This window comes from Thunnus maccoyii, chromosome 7, assembly GCF_910596095.1.
Source record: "Thunnus maccoyii chromosome 7, fThuMac1.1, whole genome shotgun sequence".
In the NCBI taxonomy this organism is placed as follows: Eukaryota; Metazoa; Chordata; class Actinopteri; order Scombriformes; family Scombridae; genus Thunnus; species Thunnus maccoyii.
The window spans coordinates 32,394,738-32,413,539 of NC_056539.1; the positions used below are offsets into that span (position 1 = coordinate 32,394,738).

The 18,802-nt window shown below is 43.3% G+C and overlaps 1 protein-coding gene across 3 annotated transcripts in view; it reads left to right on the plus strand.

Moving 5' to 3' along the window:
* Positions 1-18,199, plus strand: part of mast2 (microtubule associated serine/threonine kinase 2) — a 202,361-nt gene extending 184,162 nt beyond the window's left edge. For all 3 annotated transcript variants that reach the window (XM_042417281.1, XM_042417282.1, XM_042417283.1), the window contains 13 exons: positions 81-182; positions 969-1,091; positions 1,194-1,303; positions 2,946-3,100; positions 4,503-4,645; positions 4,766-4,945; positions 6,126-6,368; positions 6,971-7,197; positions 7,634-7,756; positions 9,219-9,355; positions 9,440-9,627; positions 9,824-10,377; positions 10,608-18,199. In XM_042417281.1, coding sequence (XP_042273215.1) covers positions 81-182; positions 969-1,091; positions 1,194-1,303; positions 2,946-3,100; positions 4,503-4,645; positions 4,766-4,945; positions 6,126-6,368; positions 6,971-7,197; positions 7,634-7,756; positions 9,219-9,355; positions 9,440-9,627; positions 9,824-10,377; positions 10,608-12,149 — 3,827 coding nt within the window. In that variant the 3' untranslated portion in view covers positions 12,150-18,199. The remainder of the gene's footprint in view (positions 1-80; positions 183-968; positions 1,092-1,193; positions 1,304-2,945; positions 3,101-4,502; positions 4,646-4,765; positions 4,946-6,125; positions 6,369-6,970; positions 7,198-7,633; positions 7,757-9,218; positions 9,356-9,439; positions 9,628-9,823; positions 10,378-10,607) is intronic.
* Positions 18,200-18,802: the final 603 nt, after the last annotated feature.

Sequence of the window (18,802 nt, forward strand, 5' to 3'; positions counted from 1 at the left end):
TCCAGCGGATCATTTATTATCTGTTTTATCACTAATAAAGACAACTTAACGTCATGTTTGTGTTGTTTGTGTTGTTTCAGATGAGATCATCTGGCCGGAGGAGGACGAAGCTCTGCCTCAGGAGGCTCAAGACCTCATCTGCAAACTGCTGAGACAGAATCCTCTGGAGAGACTGGGCACAGGTAACACACACACGCACACACACACACACACACACACACACACACACATAAACACACACACACACACACACACACACACACACACACACACACACACACACAAGGGCTTTTAAGAATTCAGTGAATTAGTGAAATGTTTTTCAGGAACAGGATGTTTTTCAGTTTCATATTAGAGCTCAAGGTTGTTTTCTAACCTTCATTTAACCAAAAAATCTCTTTTTCAAGAGTCTGGCCGAGTCAGGCAGCAACAACAATGTTTACAGACAAACAACATGAAGCAAATAACACTAAATATGTCTCAAAGTACATCACAATATCAGAGAGAAGCACTGCAGTTATAAATCATGAGTACAATCATATAAAATACTCCATAAAGACAACTTAAGACTCCTTAAAACAGTCTGATAGCTGTTTAAATTCCCAAATAACTGAAATAAAACAAATAAGACTCTAAAATACCCAAAACACCAGCAGCCAGATGAGGAAGCAGACCGATTGTTTAACAAGTCATGAAGAGAAACCAGATTTTGCAGTTTTAGATCACGATGCAGACGGTTCCAGACAAAAGAGGCAGCATATAGAACAGCTCTTTTACCTCATTTAGTGTTTCTACTGTCTTTGTTCTTGTTTCAAACTTCCCACTACAGTGAACAGGAAGTGGTTCAACCAGACTCCACCAAGTTTTTAGCTGTAAACTGCTCCTCATCCATCTCTCTCCGTCTCCTCCACCTTTCATCTCTGTCCTCTTCTCTCTCCGTCTCCTCCGTCTCTCCTTCCTCTCCACAGGAAGTGCCTTTGAGGTGAAGCAGCACTCGTTCTTCACAGAGCTGGACTGGAACAGCCTGCTGAGGCAGAAGGCCGAGTTCATCCCCCAGCTGGAGTCCGAGGACGACACCAGCTACTTCGACAGTACGTCTCTCTCTCTCTGATCTGACCGCTGCATCATCAAAACGCTTGTCAGCATCTCTCACACTCATCACTGTGTGTGTGTCTCTCTTCTGTGTGCTTCAGCCCGTTCTGACCGGTACCACCACGTGGACTCGGAGGAGGAGGAAGACACCAACGACGACGAACACGTGGAGATACGACAGTTCTCCTCCTGCTCGCCTCGTTTCAGCAAGGTACAAACACATCAAATCAACCAAAACCTGGTTTAACTTTCACAACATGAACTGAGCAGCTTCATCAACAGATCAATAATTGTGAATTTATACATCTTTTCACAGTCTGTAGAAGTAGTATGTACAAAAAACAGTTTATTTGTAGAGCACAGTATCATACAGAAGTGCTTTATAGAGTGATAAAACAGTACAAATCTGGATTTTTCAATAAAATTTTAGTCCAGGAACAAGTAATCAGTGGTAATGTAGGCCATTAATGATCAATGGGTTTACATGGACCTGGTTCTGACTCTCAAGGCCTAAACGCACTGGAAGCGTCTGATGAATTACACCCATTGTTTTCAATGGCTGAACACGCACTAGAAGCGTTATGAGGCGCGTCAAACTGCCTCGACGTGCCGACTCCGACCTTGTTTCAATTTTTGGAGCGTCAAATGAGGACCGAGCGCCCCAAAGCTGTTTTCTCTGCAGCCGAAAAATAGAGAGAGAGACAGTGCATCGGTGGTCGAGCAAGGAGAGCGAGCGGTAGTGAGAACAAAACCTCTGAATGAGAGAAATAAAACGTTATATTCTGATTATTTCCCAGCAAGAATAAATAACCATCAAACAGTCAACAGATGATTTACTGACGCTCTTAGTTTCAGTTTCATTTTCCCTCCTCTGCATTTCTCCTTTTCATTCATTCGTTACATCCAACTAGCGGGTAATACAGGGACAAAATTTGTGTTGGTTCTGTGGTGTTGGAATTTCAAATCTGATGCTTGCAGTGCGCCAGAGGAGCATCATCAGTTATCGCTCCCAGTGCGTTTGGGCCTTTATCCTGGTTTTGATCATATCTGAGATACAACATGATGTTTACATGGTTATTCAGGTCCTTGTTTACATGATCCGGACAGTGTTCAGGTTTCTGATCGTCTGTATCTTCATCTCAGCTTCTTATTTCTGTACCGACAGTCGAGTTTCCTCAACAGCTGAGAATGAACAGTTTGGTTTCTGGCTGCCTGAACTATGTTGTTGTATTTATTATTCTGCTTTTGCTTCTCTATCTGATCACCAGTAATGGAAACCAAGAGTGACAGATCAGTTTCCTGAAGTCAGACTCCCTTTATTTCAGTGTGTTGATCATCATATTTCATGTTTTACTAATGTTATGATGTAATTTGAGTTGATGACGCACCTTCAAACACGACAGAGAATGATCAGAAACCTGATAAGATGTTTACTGTACACGCCACAGTTTCCTGGAGTAAGATGCTCAAAACCAGGATGAGGGTTTCTCCTGGTTTCTGAAACCAGTATATGGTTGTAGTATGGTATGTTTACATGTGCAACACAATACTGGGATACTGGGAAACCTGATCATAACCATGTGTGTATGTAATGAATGTAAATAAACTTGTTTCTCATGAACTAATGCACATAGTTGAATGAAACAACTATTAGATTTATTGTGCTGCTTTAGTATAGTTATAATATTTATAAAATAGAATTAATAGGGTTTAAATATTGTATATATGCATTATATAATTTATAATCCAGCTGCAGCCCTCTTAGTGTACTTGAGAACATAATACAAGGTTGAACGTGGATTAAAACGAGTAAAATCTGAGATGTTGTATCTCCTGTGATGTGCTTCGTGCAGGTGTACAGCAGTATGGAGCGTCTGTCTCTGCACGAGGAGAAGAGGACTCCTCCTCCGACCAAACGCAGCCTCAGTGAGGAGGGAGGAGATCGTCTCGACAGCCTGAGCGGCCTCAAGTCCAGAGATCGCTCCTGGCTGGTCGGATCCCCTGAGATGTAAGTTCTGCTATGACACAAGATAGTCTCAGACATTACTGATATTGAACCTCTTTTTAGGGACCAAGCCCAAAAGGGCGAAGATCCTATTGTTTTCGTGTGTTTGTTTGTTTCTTTCTTTATTAGTACGCCACTTAAACCGCCACCCATGTAACTAAAATGGCCGCCACGGCCCATAGGAATGTCGTAGAGAGATCAAATCAAAACTCGATTATTTTTCTCATCAAGACCTACAAATCATACACTGACACCCCTGACCTAAATCCAACAGGAAGTCCGCAATCTCACTTTCAAAATAAAACTCTGCCCCAACTTTGAACTCCGAACAAATGCTATCTCCTCCAAGGGCGTGAATGGTATCAGCTCCAAACTTTGATAGATGACTAATGACACTGTGCTGAATAAAAGTTGTTAAAAACTTTGTAATAACTCGAACGGTTTGGATTTTATAAGCCCTGAAAGTTGCAGTGCCACATCACCCTTTCAATGTAAACCAATGGGGAGGCAATCTATGGGCATGAACTTTGTGTCAAACAAAGGCATCTGACTTCTAAACTATAAGTCTGACCACTTTCAAATCTGTATCAATGGATTCGCAACAAAATTTCCTACAAAAATATGATTTTTAATGTTAGATTTGGCCAAAGTCATGGGATTTATGAGGAGATTTCACAAGAAGCGTTCTCTAAAATCCTCCTCTCCAACTGCTCCTGGTGATGTCACTCCCTCAGTGCTGTGAAACATTCCGCAATACACACTCATTATAAAATCACAGGAGTAGCAAGAAAACACTTTAAAACTCACACTCTAATATCTCAAAAACAGTAAAAGATAGAAAAAATATGTAAATTCAAGATTTATAGGTCAAAGTCTCGTGACTCATTTAAAGTTCAAATTAAGTTTGTATTTAAAACTATGTGGAAGCAGTAAATGTTCAAAAAGGTGTGGGTTCACCCACACTCTCCATTCAAATATATGAGTATTTTTCTGTGTCCAGCTGCAGTTACTTATTGTCTCTACACACCTGACAGTACACATGTCAATCAAACTTTCAAAATAAAAGCACACCACACTTGTAAGACATATCTCTCATTTTTAAAAAGCAAAATGATCTGATCCCGACGGGCCAGAGCGCGAGGTCCCGACCAACGCTGCTTGCAGCTTTAATTTTTTTTGTCTTCATAATCTGGATTGTTTCCAGATAAGATTGTTTTACTGAAGTTATTTATTAATTCATGCAAGAAACAAGCTGTGATGTGAGTCACTTAAATTAGTTTGTTCTCCCAGAGCAGTTTGTAAAAGATTAAGATAAAATATTATGGTAAGAAACGTCTCACTGTTCAGTTTATACACTCTGTAGCTGGTTATGTGTCTCATCTTTTCCTCCTTTTTACCTCCTCAGCCTGCGGAAGCGTCTGTCAGTTTCGGAGTCGTCCCACACGGAGAGCGACTCCAGTCCACCTCTGACAGTCCGGAGACGCTGCTGTTCAGCCATCATCGAGATGCCGCGCTTCGCTATCTCCTCCGAAGAGGAAGGAGGTCAAGGTAAAAGCGGTCACTAGCTGTCAGGAACAAGCTCATATCGGCTCAGAACAAGCGAACAGAATAAAAATAAAGTTGTCGAAGCTGCTAAATATGACGACACTGATCCTGTTCGTCTCTCAGGTGCAGCCGGCAGCCGTAAGAGTCCCAGCCTGCTCGGTCCGAGCGCAGTGAGGGGCCCGCGGAGCGACGAGCTCCCCCTCGCCATCCCAGAGCTCCCAGTGGAGAGAGAGCTGAAACTGGACGAGTCTCCCACCACACCCAGTTCCACCTCCAGCCAGCTCAGCAAGGCTACGCTCACACGTCAGTGCAAGTGTTTAAGGAGATTGAAGGAGTTGCATATTTCTCTTTCTCTTTATTCAAGAGCGTGGTATATCAATTTGAGAGCATAATTTATTGATTTCACATTCAAATTTTGTAATTTGTCCCTCAAAACCCTGCCTTCGCACTCAAATAGCCTCGCCTTGTACTTAGATTTGCTCTGTTTCTGCTCAAACTGAAGTCGAAGTTCAAGCGACCATCTCACCTTCTCACACAGCCGTAACCATAGAAACGTTTATGATGAAGGTGACATCGTTTTCTCCTCCAACACACCAACAGGTGGGCACGGTGCCATGCAGCTACTATAGTAAAAATCACGGGTGCTGGTGTATAAATGAACCGTCTTTTTATTCCAAAAGTCATAAATAAAGCAAGGGAAGTACATTTAATAAAGCCCTGGAGGGCGGGAGTGGATGAACCCAGTTAAAGAGTACCCGCCTGTACAGGACGCTCTAAGAAGTAAAGCGAATAAGCTCGCAAGGAGGCAGGGATCATTTCATTGGTCAACACTAAACCTGGCCTTCTATTGGTTGGGGGATTTTGACAGGGTTGTTGCACAAAAAATCCAAGAGCAGAGGAGAAATCTGAGAGCAGAAGTTTCACAAACGCGCAGAAGCAGCCAGAGTGTGAGAGGAAGAGCTGAAGCTTGAACGCAGGAAATCTGTGCAAGCAACATTATATTTGAGTGCAAGCACACAATTTGAGCTGAAACAGAGCAAATTTAAGCACAAATAGAGGCTATTTTAGTGCGAGGGCGGGGTTTTGAGGGACAAATTACAAAATTTGAACGTGAAATCAATAAATTATGCTCTCAAATTGATATACCACGCTCTTCAATAAAGATAGGGAAAAAGCTCCATAAGAGATTGGATGTGTTTCAGGGTGCCTGCAGGTCCTTTAACAGTCTTAAAATATAAAAAGAAGCAATTTAATAGTCTTCCATCTTGAAATTTTCAACATAAACAACACTATTCCCTAATATGCTCCTTGCTGGTCCCTGAACCAGAGAGGAATCAACTGAAATATTCCTGCAGGATTTCTCTAAAAACGTTTTCACTTTTTGTCTGAAAACTTATAAAGTATTAAATGTAACTAATCTGCAGACGCTTATTAGATTTGATTGATTATATATATTTGTTTCTGTGTGTCTGCGTCCATGCAGCGGGTAGTTCAGGTGACGTGGGCGAGCGCGGTAACGGTACGACCGGAGGAGCTGCTAAAGGCACAGGAGACAGCGACTCTCCGTCGACGCCGAAGGCCATCAGCGACCTGGCGGCTCGCAGGGCTCGCCACCGGCTGCTGTCCGGAGACGCGGACAAACACACGACGACCCCGAGCTCCAGACCGCTTAACAAGGTCATCAAGTCAGCCTCCGCCACGACGCTGTCGCTCATGATTCCTGCAGGTGAGCGTCAGTCAGATCCAATGATTAGATGGTTACTGGTTAGTTTGTGGTTTTCTTTATGACATCAACTTCTTTTATAACAGAAAAAATTCTCATAGTCATTGCATGTGTCTTTTGCATCTCTGCAGTGGATTTTTAACTTTCACGTAGCTTTCACCTAAAAACTTATACTACATTTTAACCGTACCTACAGTATTAAATGTCATTTTATTTACTATTAATTTATAATCCTTTCTGTTATGTTCATAATGCTCCTATTTCTTTCATCGGTCTTATGTTTTTTTATGTTTTATGAAGCAAATTTTATTGCTTTTTGTATGAAATGTGCTATATAAATAAAGTTTTATTATTATTTAACAGTATGAGTACAATGGGAACTGACTCTCTAACTTTGATGAAAAAATAATTAACTTTATTTATGTAGTATTTATAGTGCTACTAAAACTGAAAACAATCAAAATAAAATAATTAAGAGAAGAATAAAGTGAAAGACAATAAAACAGATAATTAAAGGACCTCATGTGATCTTGTCTTGACAAGAAAACAAACTAAGTGATGCATACAGACACCAACTCAAACGTACATTATCTGTCCGTCTACAGACCACCACGGAGCCTCTCCATTGGCCAGCCCGATGTCGCCCCACTCGCTGTCGTCCAACCCGTCGTCGCGGGACTCCTCCCCGAGCCGGGACCTCTCCCCAGCTGTGAGCAGCGTCAAACCCGCCATCATCATCCACAGAGCGGGCAAGAAGTACGGCTTCACCCTGAGAGCCATCCGGGTGTACATGGGAGACTCTGACATCTACACCGTGCATCACATGGTCTGGGTGAGTCCCGCCAAAAAAAAAAATCTACACGTGACGATGAGCTTTCAAGTCTGAGGCGCAAACATCTTTAAATCTCACACACATCCTTAATTTAAGAGTCAAACCACCTTTTCCTCATGTTTAAAATGAGGCGTTCAGAGCTCAGCTGCTATAAGATAAATATAAAATGAAGAGTGTAGAAGAAGTCACACACATTTACTAATTATTGATTATTTATTGAGGTATATTTGATTCAGGATAACTGTAAATTAGTGTCAGTGTGGTTGCAGTGAATTGGGATTCTTACAGCTCTTAAATAACCACCTCACTCTGTTTCCCTTACTCTCTATTTTCCCCTTCCTCTTTCTTTGTCTTGCTTTTCTCTCCATCTTTCTTTCTTTCCTCCTCTCTCTGTCTCTCTCTGTCTCTCTCTCTCTCTCTCTCTGCTCGTCCTCAGCACGTGGAGGAGGGCGGTCCGGCCCACGAGGCGGGGCTGAGGGAGGGAGACCTGATCACCCACGTCAACGGAGAACCAGTCCACGGTCTGGTTCACACAGAGGTGGTGGAGCTCATCCTGAAGGTACAGACATGAAGAAGAACACTCGATTCTACTTCCTCCCATTCAATAAAATCACGTCTTTAATGCACAGCACTGATAAACATTTTGTTTTATTTCCTTATTTTTTAGTTTTTTCTTGAGACCGTCCATACTTGTGTCCTAAATCCACACTACATACTAATTCTATGCAGTATGTTCTACATGCTAATCATCATAGCATCACTGTCTGAAGGCCCAAACACACTGAAAGCGTCTGACGTGCACATTATGAAACTACACCTGTTGTTTTATATGACCAAATGTGCACCAAAAGTATTATGAGGCGTCAAACTGCTTTGACATCTCTGCTCTGTACTTGAAAGAAGAAGAAGTTGAAAAAGAGAGAGAGAGAGACAGCCTGGTGGTGGTGGAGAGAGGAGAGCGAGCGGTAGAACAAAGCCTCTGAATGAGAGAAATAGAACATTTTATTATGATTATTTCACAGCCGTTAACGTTCTACAGCACAAATAAATAACCGTCAAACATTCAACAGATGATTTACTGTGGAAACAGACGTTCTGAGTTTCATTTTCCTTCTCTGCGTTTCTCCTTTTCATTCATTCATTACATCCGATTAATGCAGCAGTTAATACAAAGAACAAAAGGACAAATCTGTGTTGTTCTGTGGGGTTTTCGGCGTTTCTAATCTGATGCCTGCAGTGCACCAGAGGAGCATCAATTGATGTCAAATGAGGCGCGTCAGGTATCGCTTTCAGTGCGTTTGGACCTTTTGTGTTTAGTTAGTCGACTGCCAGTTAAATTTCACACAGAGAGGGAATAATGCACAGTATTTCTTAAGATTTTTTCAGCTGTTTCACCATCAAACACAATTTATTTACAGTTTTTTTCCAGCTGTGAGCAACTCTTGTATTTTCCTTTGTGCATTGCATTGTGGGACAAAAGTGTCCGTCTACAGCACAATAGAAAATCAGCAGTATTTATCAAGTGTATTTTATTGTCACTTTTCCAATGTGAACACACTAGATACTTAAAACATGTTTAGAGTATGTTGTATGGATTTAGGACAAAAGACATGTTAAATAAAGGTTGAATAAAATTAAAAGTTCTCATTTGATACCTCAAAACTACTTTGAGGTATCAAATCAAATTATAACATGTGAATAAATACTTAAAAAAGCCTTAAATTCATTATTATTTACATTGTATATGTTATGTATATTGACCTACATGAAAACTATAAAGTGTCAAATCATATAACATTTTAATTCATTATTATTTACATTGTCAATATCTGTTAATAACAATATACCTGTCACAAAAAGTTTCCACTTCTGCCAAAAGTAGTAAAATTTAAATACAAATGACATAAAATTATAAAAAATATAACTTTCCAAACTCACACTGAGATCTGAGTGAACAGAAACATGAAATTTAATAATAATTAATAATTATAATTAATAATTTTGTGTCTGTCGTCCGTCAGAGCGGCGCCAAAGTGTCCATCTCTGCCACCCCGTTTGAGAACACGTCCATCAAGGTCGGCCCCGCCAGGAAGACGGGCCACAAGTCCAAGATGGCGAGACGCAACAAGAAGACCAAGAACAAGGAGGGACAGGACAGGTGGGACAGAGTCGCCTGTTTCATATCGAACAACACTTTGTGTTCACATGTCTGATCCGTCTCTGTGTGTTTTTTCTCTCTCAGTAAGAAGAAGACGTCTCTGTTCAGGAAGATCACCAAGCAGGCGTCTCTCCTTCACACCAGTCGCAGTCTGTCCTCTCTCAACCGCTCCCTCTCCTCCGGGGAGAGCGGCCCCGGCTCGCCGACGCACAACCTGTCTCCACGGAGCCCGACGCAGGGCTACAGGTCCACACCAGACTCCGCCCACTCAGGTAAGAGACACGATGTATGCAAACATTTAGAGCTGAAAATTAATCAGCAACTATTGTAATAATTGATTCATTTGATGGTTTCTGGTTCTCAAATCACAGAATTTTCTGCTTTTCTTGGTCTGACTTTATAGTAAACTAAATATTTTGTTTTATTTTGTCTTTGCATGCATTCATTCTCTCTTTCTCTGCCTCTCAGTTGGTGGAAACTCATCTCAGAGCAGCTCTCCCAGCTCCAGCGTCCCAAACTCCCCCGCCAGCTCCGGCCACATCAGGCCCAGCTCCCTGCACGGCCTCGCCCCGAAGCTCCAGCGCCAGTACCGCTCTCCCCGCCGCAAATCCGCCGGCAACATCCCCCTCTCCCCTCTGGCCCGCACGCCTTCTCCCACCCCTCAGAGCAGCTCGCCGCAACGCTCTCCTTCCCCACTCCCCAGCCACGCTCTGGGACAGTCCGCGGTGGGTCAGTCGTTCCCGGTGAAGCTCCACTCCTCCCCTCCCCTGGTGAGGCAGATATCCAGGCCTAAGAGCGCCGAGCCTCCGCGCTCTCCGCTCCTCAAGAGGGTTCAGTCGGCCGAGAAACTGGCTTCCTCGCTCACCAGCTCCCCTTCGTCACCCTCTGGAGTGGCGGCGGCGGGGGAGAAGAAGCTGGCGGTGGGGGCGGCCGTCGGGAGTCGTAAACACAGTCTGGACATCTCACACTCAGAGTTTAAGAAGGAGATTCTGCAGAGAGAGCCGAGCCTCCAGAGCCTTCAGGTACGAGAGGATCAAACGCTGAAAATATGCAATTAACAGGAAATAGCTTAAACTGACTCCATGACAGTGTTTTGGTTTTAGTGCATAGTGTCTTTGGAAAGATTTAGAGGTTAGAAATGTTCAAGTTGCAGGAAAAATGTCACCAATGTGCTTCCTAGACGTGTAGCGACTCATTCACTATGCATAATGTGAGATTAACAAGCATAATATGTGACTTTTTCCTCGTTTAGGAGTCAGCCAGCGAGGGTCTGCTGTCCTCAGCAGGACGCGGTGTGGAGAAGGGCAGCCTGCAGAAACACTCCTCTTCATCCAGGAAGTTAGGACGTCAGGAAGGGGACGGCGCCCTCGGCACGGTGTCCGGCTCGCTGGGCCTGACGCCCGGCAAGAGCAAGCTGAAGGACAAACTGTCGGCCATCCGGCAGGACAGAGCCGAGCGGAGAGAGTCGCTGCAGAAGCAAGACGCCATCCACGAGGTCGATTCATCCGAGGACGAGACGGACGAGGGCTCGGAGGACAGCCAGGACGGACGCAGGGGGGCGACCTTCACCCCTCCTCCCCTGCTGAGGCCCACCACCGTGAGGACAGGTCCGGGAGGCACGCTGCCGTCCCTCTGCCTCTCCCCCTGCACCCCTCACGCCACATTCAGCCACACGGGGTCGTCGCAGATAGGCAGACCCACTCCCTCGCACACACTCCCCTCCGTCGCCGAGACCAAGCCCGGTCAGAGCTCCTCCTCCTCCTCTCAGGGAGTAAAAGACGGGAGCTCGGCCGCATCCGCAGAAGAGGGTGTGAGACAAGAGAAGAAAGTTCTGGAGCCATGCGGTACCACTAAACCCTCTCAGGGCCCCCTTCCCTTCTCCACTCCAGGCAGTGCATTCATCTCAGTCAGCAAGGACACGTTCCTCAAGCCGACACCTCCGCAGGACTCAAAGAGCGTCAGGGGGAAGAGCGGCCCGTCAGAGTCCAGAGCTGAGGACCGAACCCTGGACAGCCCTAGAACCACCTCTACCACAAGCACTACAACCACCACAGACTCCCAAACCACCGCAACTACACCGGACTGCCGGGAGACGCCCCGCGCCTCCTGCTCCTCTCCAGGCATCTCCAAGGAGAAGAAGGAGGCTGATAACCGGAGACTATGCGCCGCCGCCGCTGCAAGTCTGACTATGTCGCCTTCTTCCACTTCTGCCTCCAGCTCCAGTTCAAGCTCCCCAGTTCCACCAGCTGAAAGTGGGGTAGACAAAGTGGTTTCCCAGCTCGCAACAGTAGCTAAGAGTGTTCTGGGTCCCGTCAAACTCTGCAGCCCTGCGGACAAGAGCTCATCCAGAGGAGGCACCCCAGAAGTCCCGTCACCTGACCCCCCTTCAGTCCCCGCCAAGCAGGTCGCAACCCCTCAGTCACCTCAACTTTCAGAGTCCTCAACCAGACAGAAAACTGAGCAAGTCACCCCGCCGCCTGCCCCGCAGAGGCCGGCCAGATCCTCAACTCTGAAAGACTTCCTAGCTCCGGCGCCGCCGTCCAGCAAGGACGTCCCAGAGAGGCCGGCGTCAGGGCCGGCGGGTCGAGAGAGCTCCGCCGCAGCATCCGCACAGCGGCTCGTCGCAGCGGCCGCTCAGCCCGCCCCCCTCAGCACGAGCCACAGCTCCTCCGCAGCATCTGAGCCCCAGCGTAAGAGGTCCGAACCCCAGACGACAACTGCCGCCGCCGCCACCACCGCCGCCGCCGTGTCCGCCTCCTCGCAACAAGATAAAGCAACCAGCAAGAAGACGTAGCAGCAAAACACAAAGAACCAGAACAAAAAAAAAAAATGTACAGATCACACCGTTCAGTGCTGGCTTGAGGTTTTAAAACTCACACAAACTGCATGTTAGTAAAACTTCGCACTAATCTGAGTTTGACTGTCGAAGGCGTGAAGAGAGACGGAGAGCTTTCAGAGACAGATGTGGTCGTAGTCATAGTTCCATTCCGGCTGTTCTTTCTGTGCTCTTTTATGTTCGTGTGAGTTATTTTGGTGTCCTGACTCTTTGGGTTCTGCTTCAGATATAAAAAACGCCATCGGTAGTCGGCGTTCTTTCTCTTTCTGCAAACACGCACGGGGCTAAAAATAAAAATTTTTAAAAAAGCGCCGCGGTCCGTGCAGCTTTACACACGTCTGCTGCTGCTCCTCCTCACATCCTCCTCGTGTTCCTGCAATGACTAACAAAAGATTATATCTCAGCAATAAAGTGCAGCGAATGTTTAGCAATCTGTTTAAATGCATTAGTGTTTTTTAATAGGACTAAAATCTGCAACGCCAACGTACACTCAGCACCAAACTAACGAGGCTAAATTAAATTCTCCTCTCGCCGCGGTCCCAGATGATCCGACACTGCAGGTCTGTACGGTGGGGGGGGGGGGGGGGGGGGGGCGTGTTATTCCCTGAGCACAGACTGGCAGGCGTGCTTCAGCTCTTTTTTTGAAGAGATTCCTTTGGAATATCACTGTTGGATTAGATTACTGTTTGTGCTGATTAATAAAGTCTGCACTAGTCGGCACAAAATTTAAACCGACGCTGCAGTTTAAATCCACAAACTCCAAACAACTTCTGTCACTCTGAACCTTCCTGTCATAAAGGTGACTTTGCTTTAGTTGATCCATCACGACGAACAACGTGTTGGTTTTTATTTTCAGAAGTTGCAGACTTTCCTAAATTAATCTGAACTCTTGGTGTTTGCAGCTGCATCTAATGAAACTTCAGTAACAATAAAAGCACAACTGATGTTCATGTTGATGGATCAATGAAGTTAAAATAAATGAATTTGTAGTCCAGCTTGTAACCATCAGCTGGGATTAGTCTCCAGGATGTGGTGTCAGTCTAATAGCTGGAGACAGATTTACTAAAATCCGATGCTAACAAACAGCTTATTGAATCTTTTACGTCTCGTATTTCATTAGCAAGGATGCAGCTGAAGGTTATATACGCTCTATCCGATTACTTTTTAAGAATGTAGGAAAGGATTAACCCAACTACACTACATCTGATGAGGGATTTGAGAGGAAACAAAGCCGATAAAACCCTAACAAACCACTTTCCTACGATTACACACTGGTCACCTTCTGCTTCTCCATCATAAAACCATTATCAGCAGAACTGGATGTTGTTCTAACTCAGAAATTCAGCTGCACAGAAACAACTTCACTACGCTGACATACCAGCTGTAGTCAAGGATTCAAACTGAGCGCGCTCAGTGCGACACTAGTGTCTGTCGGACCGCCGTCTTTTTATTTCTAGCCCCCGGTCAGCCTCTGAAGGCTGCAGTAGTTTTATTTTGGTATCTGGACCAACTTGCTGTGTTTTTTTTTTTGTTTTTTTTGCCTCTAATGCTGTAAAGTTTTTACACTTTACTTTGTGTGTGTGTGTGTGTGTGTGTGTGTGTGTGTGTGTGTGTGTGTGTGTGTGTGTGTGTGTGTGAGGAAGAGAGAGAGCATTTGTTGATTTTGTGCATGGTTATCTATGTATATATATAAGAATATTTAAAAGTCTGTTGTGCATCTGTTTTATACCCTGAGAGTGTGTGTGTGTGCGTGTGCGTGTGTGTGCGTGTGTGTGTGTTTTAGGGTTAGGACACCCTGCTACCTGTGTATTTGGGCCGAGCTCTCTACGTGTCTGTGTCGGACATCGTCGGGCTTTGCACAAAAGTTTTATCTCATTTTGTCTGATGGGGAAAAAAAAGACAAAAAAATGACTGGTGTCTGTTCTGAGTCGGAGCTCAGTGGGTAAAAACTAAAATGCAGTCAGCCTGTTCATTTCAACTTTTTGTTTTTTGTTTGTTTTTTTCTTGGATACACCACCTTTAATTTCTCCTGTGTTGTCCCGATCACTTCCCTGATTCCTACTGTACATTTTAAACCTGTTTTGTTTAGTTTTGTTTTGTTTTGTTTGTCTTGGTTTGACTCACATTTTGAAGAAAATCACTTTTTTTTTTTTTTTTTGAAAGAACGCACACCGAGCTCACGTTTGAACGTTTCCTGCTGAGCGTTTCTGAGAAGCCAGACGTTCTTTTCATGAGTTTAAGATTTAAGAACTAAAAAAAAAAAACCTCCTTTTAGTGTTTTATGTGTCTTTACTGAGCTCGTTGGAGAGGAAAACAGAGGTTTTCAGTTTAATTAAGCGCTTTCTCGCTCAGTTAAAAAGACAAACTGGCATCGACACGCTGACTGGCAATCTCTGTATTATGTTTACATGTTGTTTATGTTTATTTGTGTGTGTGTGGGGGGGGGGGAAGGGGGGGTTTATTATTAATGGAACATGTCGCCTGTAGCAATCAAACCTTGTCTGACAGGCGGGAATAATTACCAACACACACGTTTTAGGTGACTCCTGATCATAACGTGGTGTGTTGAGGTCACCTGTGGAGGAAGAGTCAGCGCACATATGTCAAAATCATCTCGTGCACGTCGTCTCGCGGCGGCGCAGAAGTGTGATAACAGGCGTGTCTGTGAAATAGATCAGCGGCGGCTGAGCGGCTCCCGTCGTTCAAGCTGTTGATTTATCTGCGGGGTCGTACGCGTCGGCCAAACAGACAGTCAGAAAGTCAGAAAGTGGGTCTCTCTTCGGCGGCGTCAGACTTGAATGGAATTGTTTTTTTTTTTGTTGATAATCTGACAACACACACACACACCAAACTAAAACCGAACAGGTTAAGATTTGAGAGTTAGCAGAGGCAGATTAGCGCGTACAGAAGATGTTTTGAGAGCACACGAGGACAGAAATGTGAACGTATTTGATGTTTTGAGCCCGAAAAGATGAGTTGAGTCCTTAGATGTTGTGCACCAGGGTTGAACTCTGATAGTTGGTTTAATTTTAGTTCCAGTTACAGATTGAAACAATACCTGGATTTGCTAATTAATCCCTTTTATCTGCAACACTAGCAACAATATTCAAAGCGCTTAAACTCAAAGTGACAGCAGAGTAAACTCCTCCGGGTTCAACCTGGACATTTACATTCATCTAAAAGAGACGTCACATCAGCTTCAACCAACCTCCTTTAATCTGACAAAAGAGCTGAAACACTGACGCACACAACACTTTTGTGTTTTAAAAAACTAGAGCTTGAACTAAATCTAAATCCTCTAAATCATCAGAATATGAAGAAAAAACTGCATGTCGGCCGTTAAGCGACAAGAAATGTCAGTATGACAGTATTTAGAAACAGCGTCTTCATTTCATAGTTGTGATAAGTTTACTTTTCAACTGTAACATTTCCCGCTCAGCACATATCTTGGTCACAGTTCTTTTAATAACCAAATATTAGTGAGTAATAAAAAATATATCAGCTGGTCGTTGCGTGCTTAAATCCTGACAAACCGATGAAAGATTTAAATAAAAGAAAGATCAAATTAAATTTGCTGCTCAGTAGTTTTGTCATTAAAAATCTTCCGTATCTCCATCATTTCAGACCTCCAGAGTCTCAGTTTGACATTCTTATGAAGCGCTTCGCCGTCGCCTTCAGCTCATGTCGTGTGTTTGTGTGTAATCAAGCACAATCCAGCCCATCTGCTCTCAGCTGGTCATCCTATTAGTGCTACATGGGCAGCTGCCTCACACACACACACACACACACACACACACACACACACACACACACACATATACACAGATCAATAGTAGTGCCATCTAATCTAGCGACACTTCACTGACAGTATAAACACACACACATCTTTACACACCTTCTCCCAGGTGTAAAGATGATGGTCCAGCCATCTGCTGGAGAGCGAAGCAAAGTGTCAGTTTCCCAGGTGGAGTCATTAATCTCCAGTTTGACCACACACACACACACACACACACACACACGCGTTACCCAGGCTCCCTCAGGCTCCTCCGTCCTGTCCTGGTCCAGGTCATGTTAGTAGTTTGTTCGACCTCCAGCCTGTGTTTTACCCATCATGCATCTCTGCTGCTCTGCGGATGAGGCCCACAAACGCTACAGAAGTTCATCAAACTTGCTGAGAGACGACGAGTCAAACCTGAGCTGTAATTAATCTGGAAGTCAGATTTGAAAGCGTGTTCGTGGGATTGTTCGCTCTCAGTTTTGACAGTTTGTGTTCCTCGTTAGGACAAAGTATCAATAATCAGTTCTGATACCAAAGTGACGCTTTAATTTAATAAATGTTCAAAAAATTCTCCTCAAAGTCATATTTTCCCTTCAATAAATATGACAAAGTTCTCAAATGTGACACATATACACACAAACATCCATATAATAACTAAAATATAGTCACTGTCAAAACATTTTCACAGCTTTTGGAAATGAATTCAGGTTTTCTAACTGGAAAATAGAAACTTAAAGTAAACTTCTTTAGATTTAACCTGGAAGTGAAACTTTGTCCTGTTTGGCTCCGCCAACTATTCTTTCTTCTCTAAACTGTGAAGAACAATAAAATCCAGACAGATTCTGTTAAAACCCGTAAACCAGACGTCGTTAGTAAGCGTCTCGAGTGCTTTCAATCAGCAGAAACAACTTAAGACTAAAAGTGAGAGCAGATTTAAACTCGAGTGAGTCGATAAAATCTTGACAGAAATCTGACTTTTTGTGCAAAAACTTGTTCTGCGTTAATGAATCTGTCTCTGCTGTTTGATCTGGAATTGTAGATTTGTTTCAGTAGTTTTGTCTCTGATAAACTTCCATAGAAGCTCTGACAGTAACAGCTGCATATTTGAAGCCAAAAACTGTCGAGAGCTTTGAAGAATTTTGCTGAAAGAGCAGCAGGAAACTTAATCTGGAACTCGCTTTGTGCAAACAAATCCGTCCCTTTGTGCTCTTATTATTACATCTCAATTATTTCTCTTCTTTATATAGTAGTTTTTTTTTTCATTGATTAACTTCCTGTTGCTCCCGCTGAAGCCTGTTAGCCGAAACTTACTAGCAAACACCTGCAGAAAATTTAGAGCAGATTTCCAAAATTATATTTACTTTGTGTTGATAAATCGATGCGTACTCCTAGATTTCTAACTTTTTTTTTTGCTCCTGCAGTTTTGTCATCTTTAGGCTTCCATAGTTGACCCTAACAAATGTGCAAAACAAACTGAACGACACAAAATCCAGATTTTTACATCTCACACTCCCTTCTGTTCTTATTCAATCTTTATTTTTAGTATCTAAAACATATTTTGTGCTGATGATTCTGTCCCCGTGTGCTCTCGGATTTCAAATCCTGACTTTAGAGACTTATTGAAGTTGTTTTTTTTTTTTTCAGTTTTGTCACTAATAAGCTTCTGTACACGTCCAGCGATGAACCACAGTGAGCTGCTCTGTCTGTGAGGCACATGGACGAATCAAACATGTGACTTTTAGGTTTGATGAGGTACGAGGTGAAGCCTTATTACCACTAACACACACACACACACACTTACACACACTTACACACACACACACACGTTTCGAACCACCGTTTCATGACATTCAGTGATGTTTCAATGTGCAGTCCGTTAAGCTTGTATCCGTGTCCGAGGAGGTTGTTTTTCGCTCAGTCGAGCGGCAAAAAAAAAAAAACGACTTTTATCGACTTGACTCTTGCAGACGAGGGCAGTATTTCCAAGCTGTGTGTTTTGTGTGTTTGTCTTTAAAGAGTGATGAAGAGGAGGAGGAGGAGGAGGAGGAAGGTTCAGCCGTGCACCGTAAAAGCTTGAGAAAGACGTTAAAGAGAGAAAGAGAGAGAGAGAGAGAGAAAAAAAACATTGCTAGAGTAAAACCAGTGCAATATCTTTTCATTTTTTATTGTGGTAAAAGCATGTTGTTGTCAATCTTACCTTACAACAATAATAAAGTTTTTTTTTTATGTACTCTTTGTTTGTGCCGCCTCCTGATTGTGTTTTATGATGTGTTTTCTTTCACTCTCATCACCTTTTTATATGGTACATCATGCTTTTTTTTTTAAGGCAGCATTTTGCCACCGAAGTCACATTAAGTCAGACAGAACAAATGATTTCTGGGTTCAAGCTTCTGCTTCAGGCTGCTGTTTGCTGCTACACTGCAAAAAAACATCTCTGTCTTATCAAGTCAGTTTTATTTGTTATCGATTCCTTGAAGGGAAAGTTTAGTTTACTGTGAGTACTATTTTAGTACTTTCTATTTTTATTATTATTTTGGAGGTAATTCCTGTTGGTTATAGTCAGATAGTTCTTCACAAATCATTGTTTTAATGAGATCTAGAAACATGGAATTATCATCAGAAAGGTCTGACAGGAAAACAAGAATCAAAAAATTAGTAAGAATGATGTGATCCTGCATTATATAAATTATTGCAAAAACTACAGAACATCTTTTATTAAAAACAAGTGAAAACATCTGCTAGTGCAGCGAAAATATTTGAACCAGTTTCCAGAGCAAATCAACTCGTATTTAAAGTATTTTCTAACACCAGTATCTTTTTTTAATTGTTATTT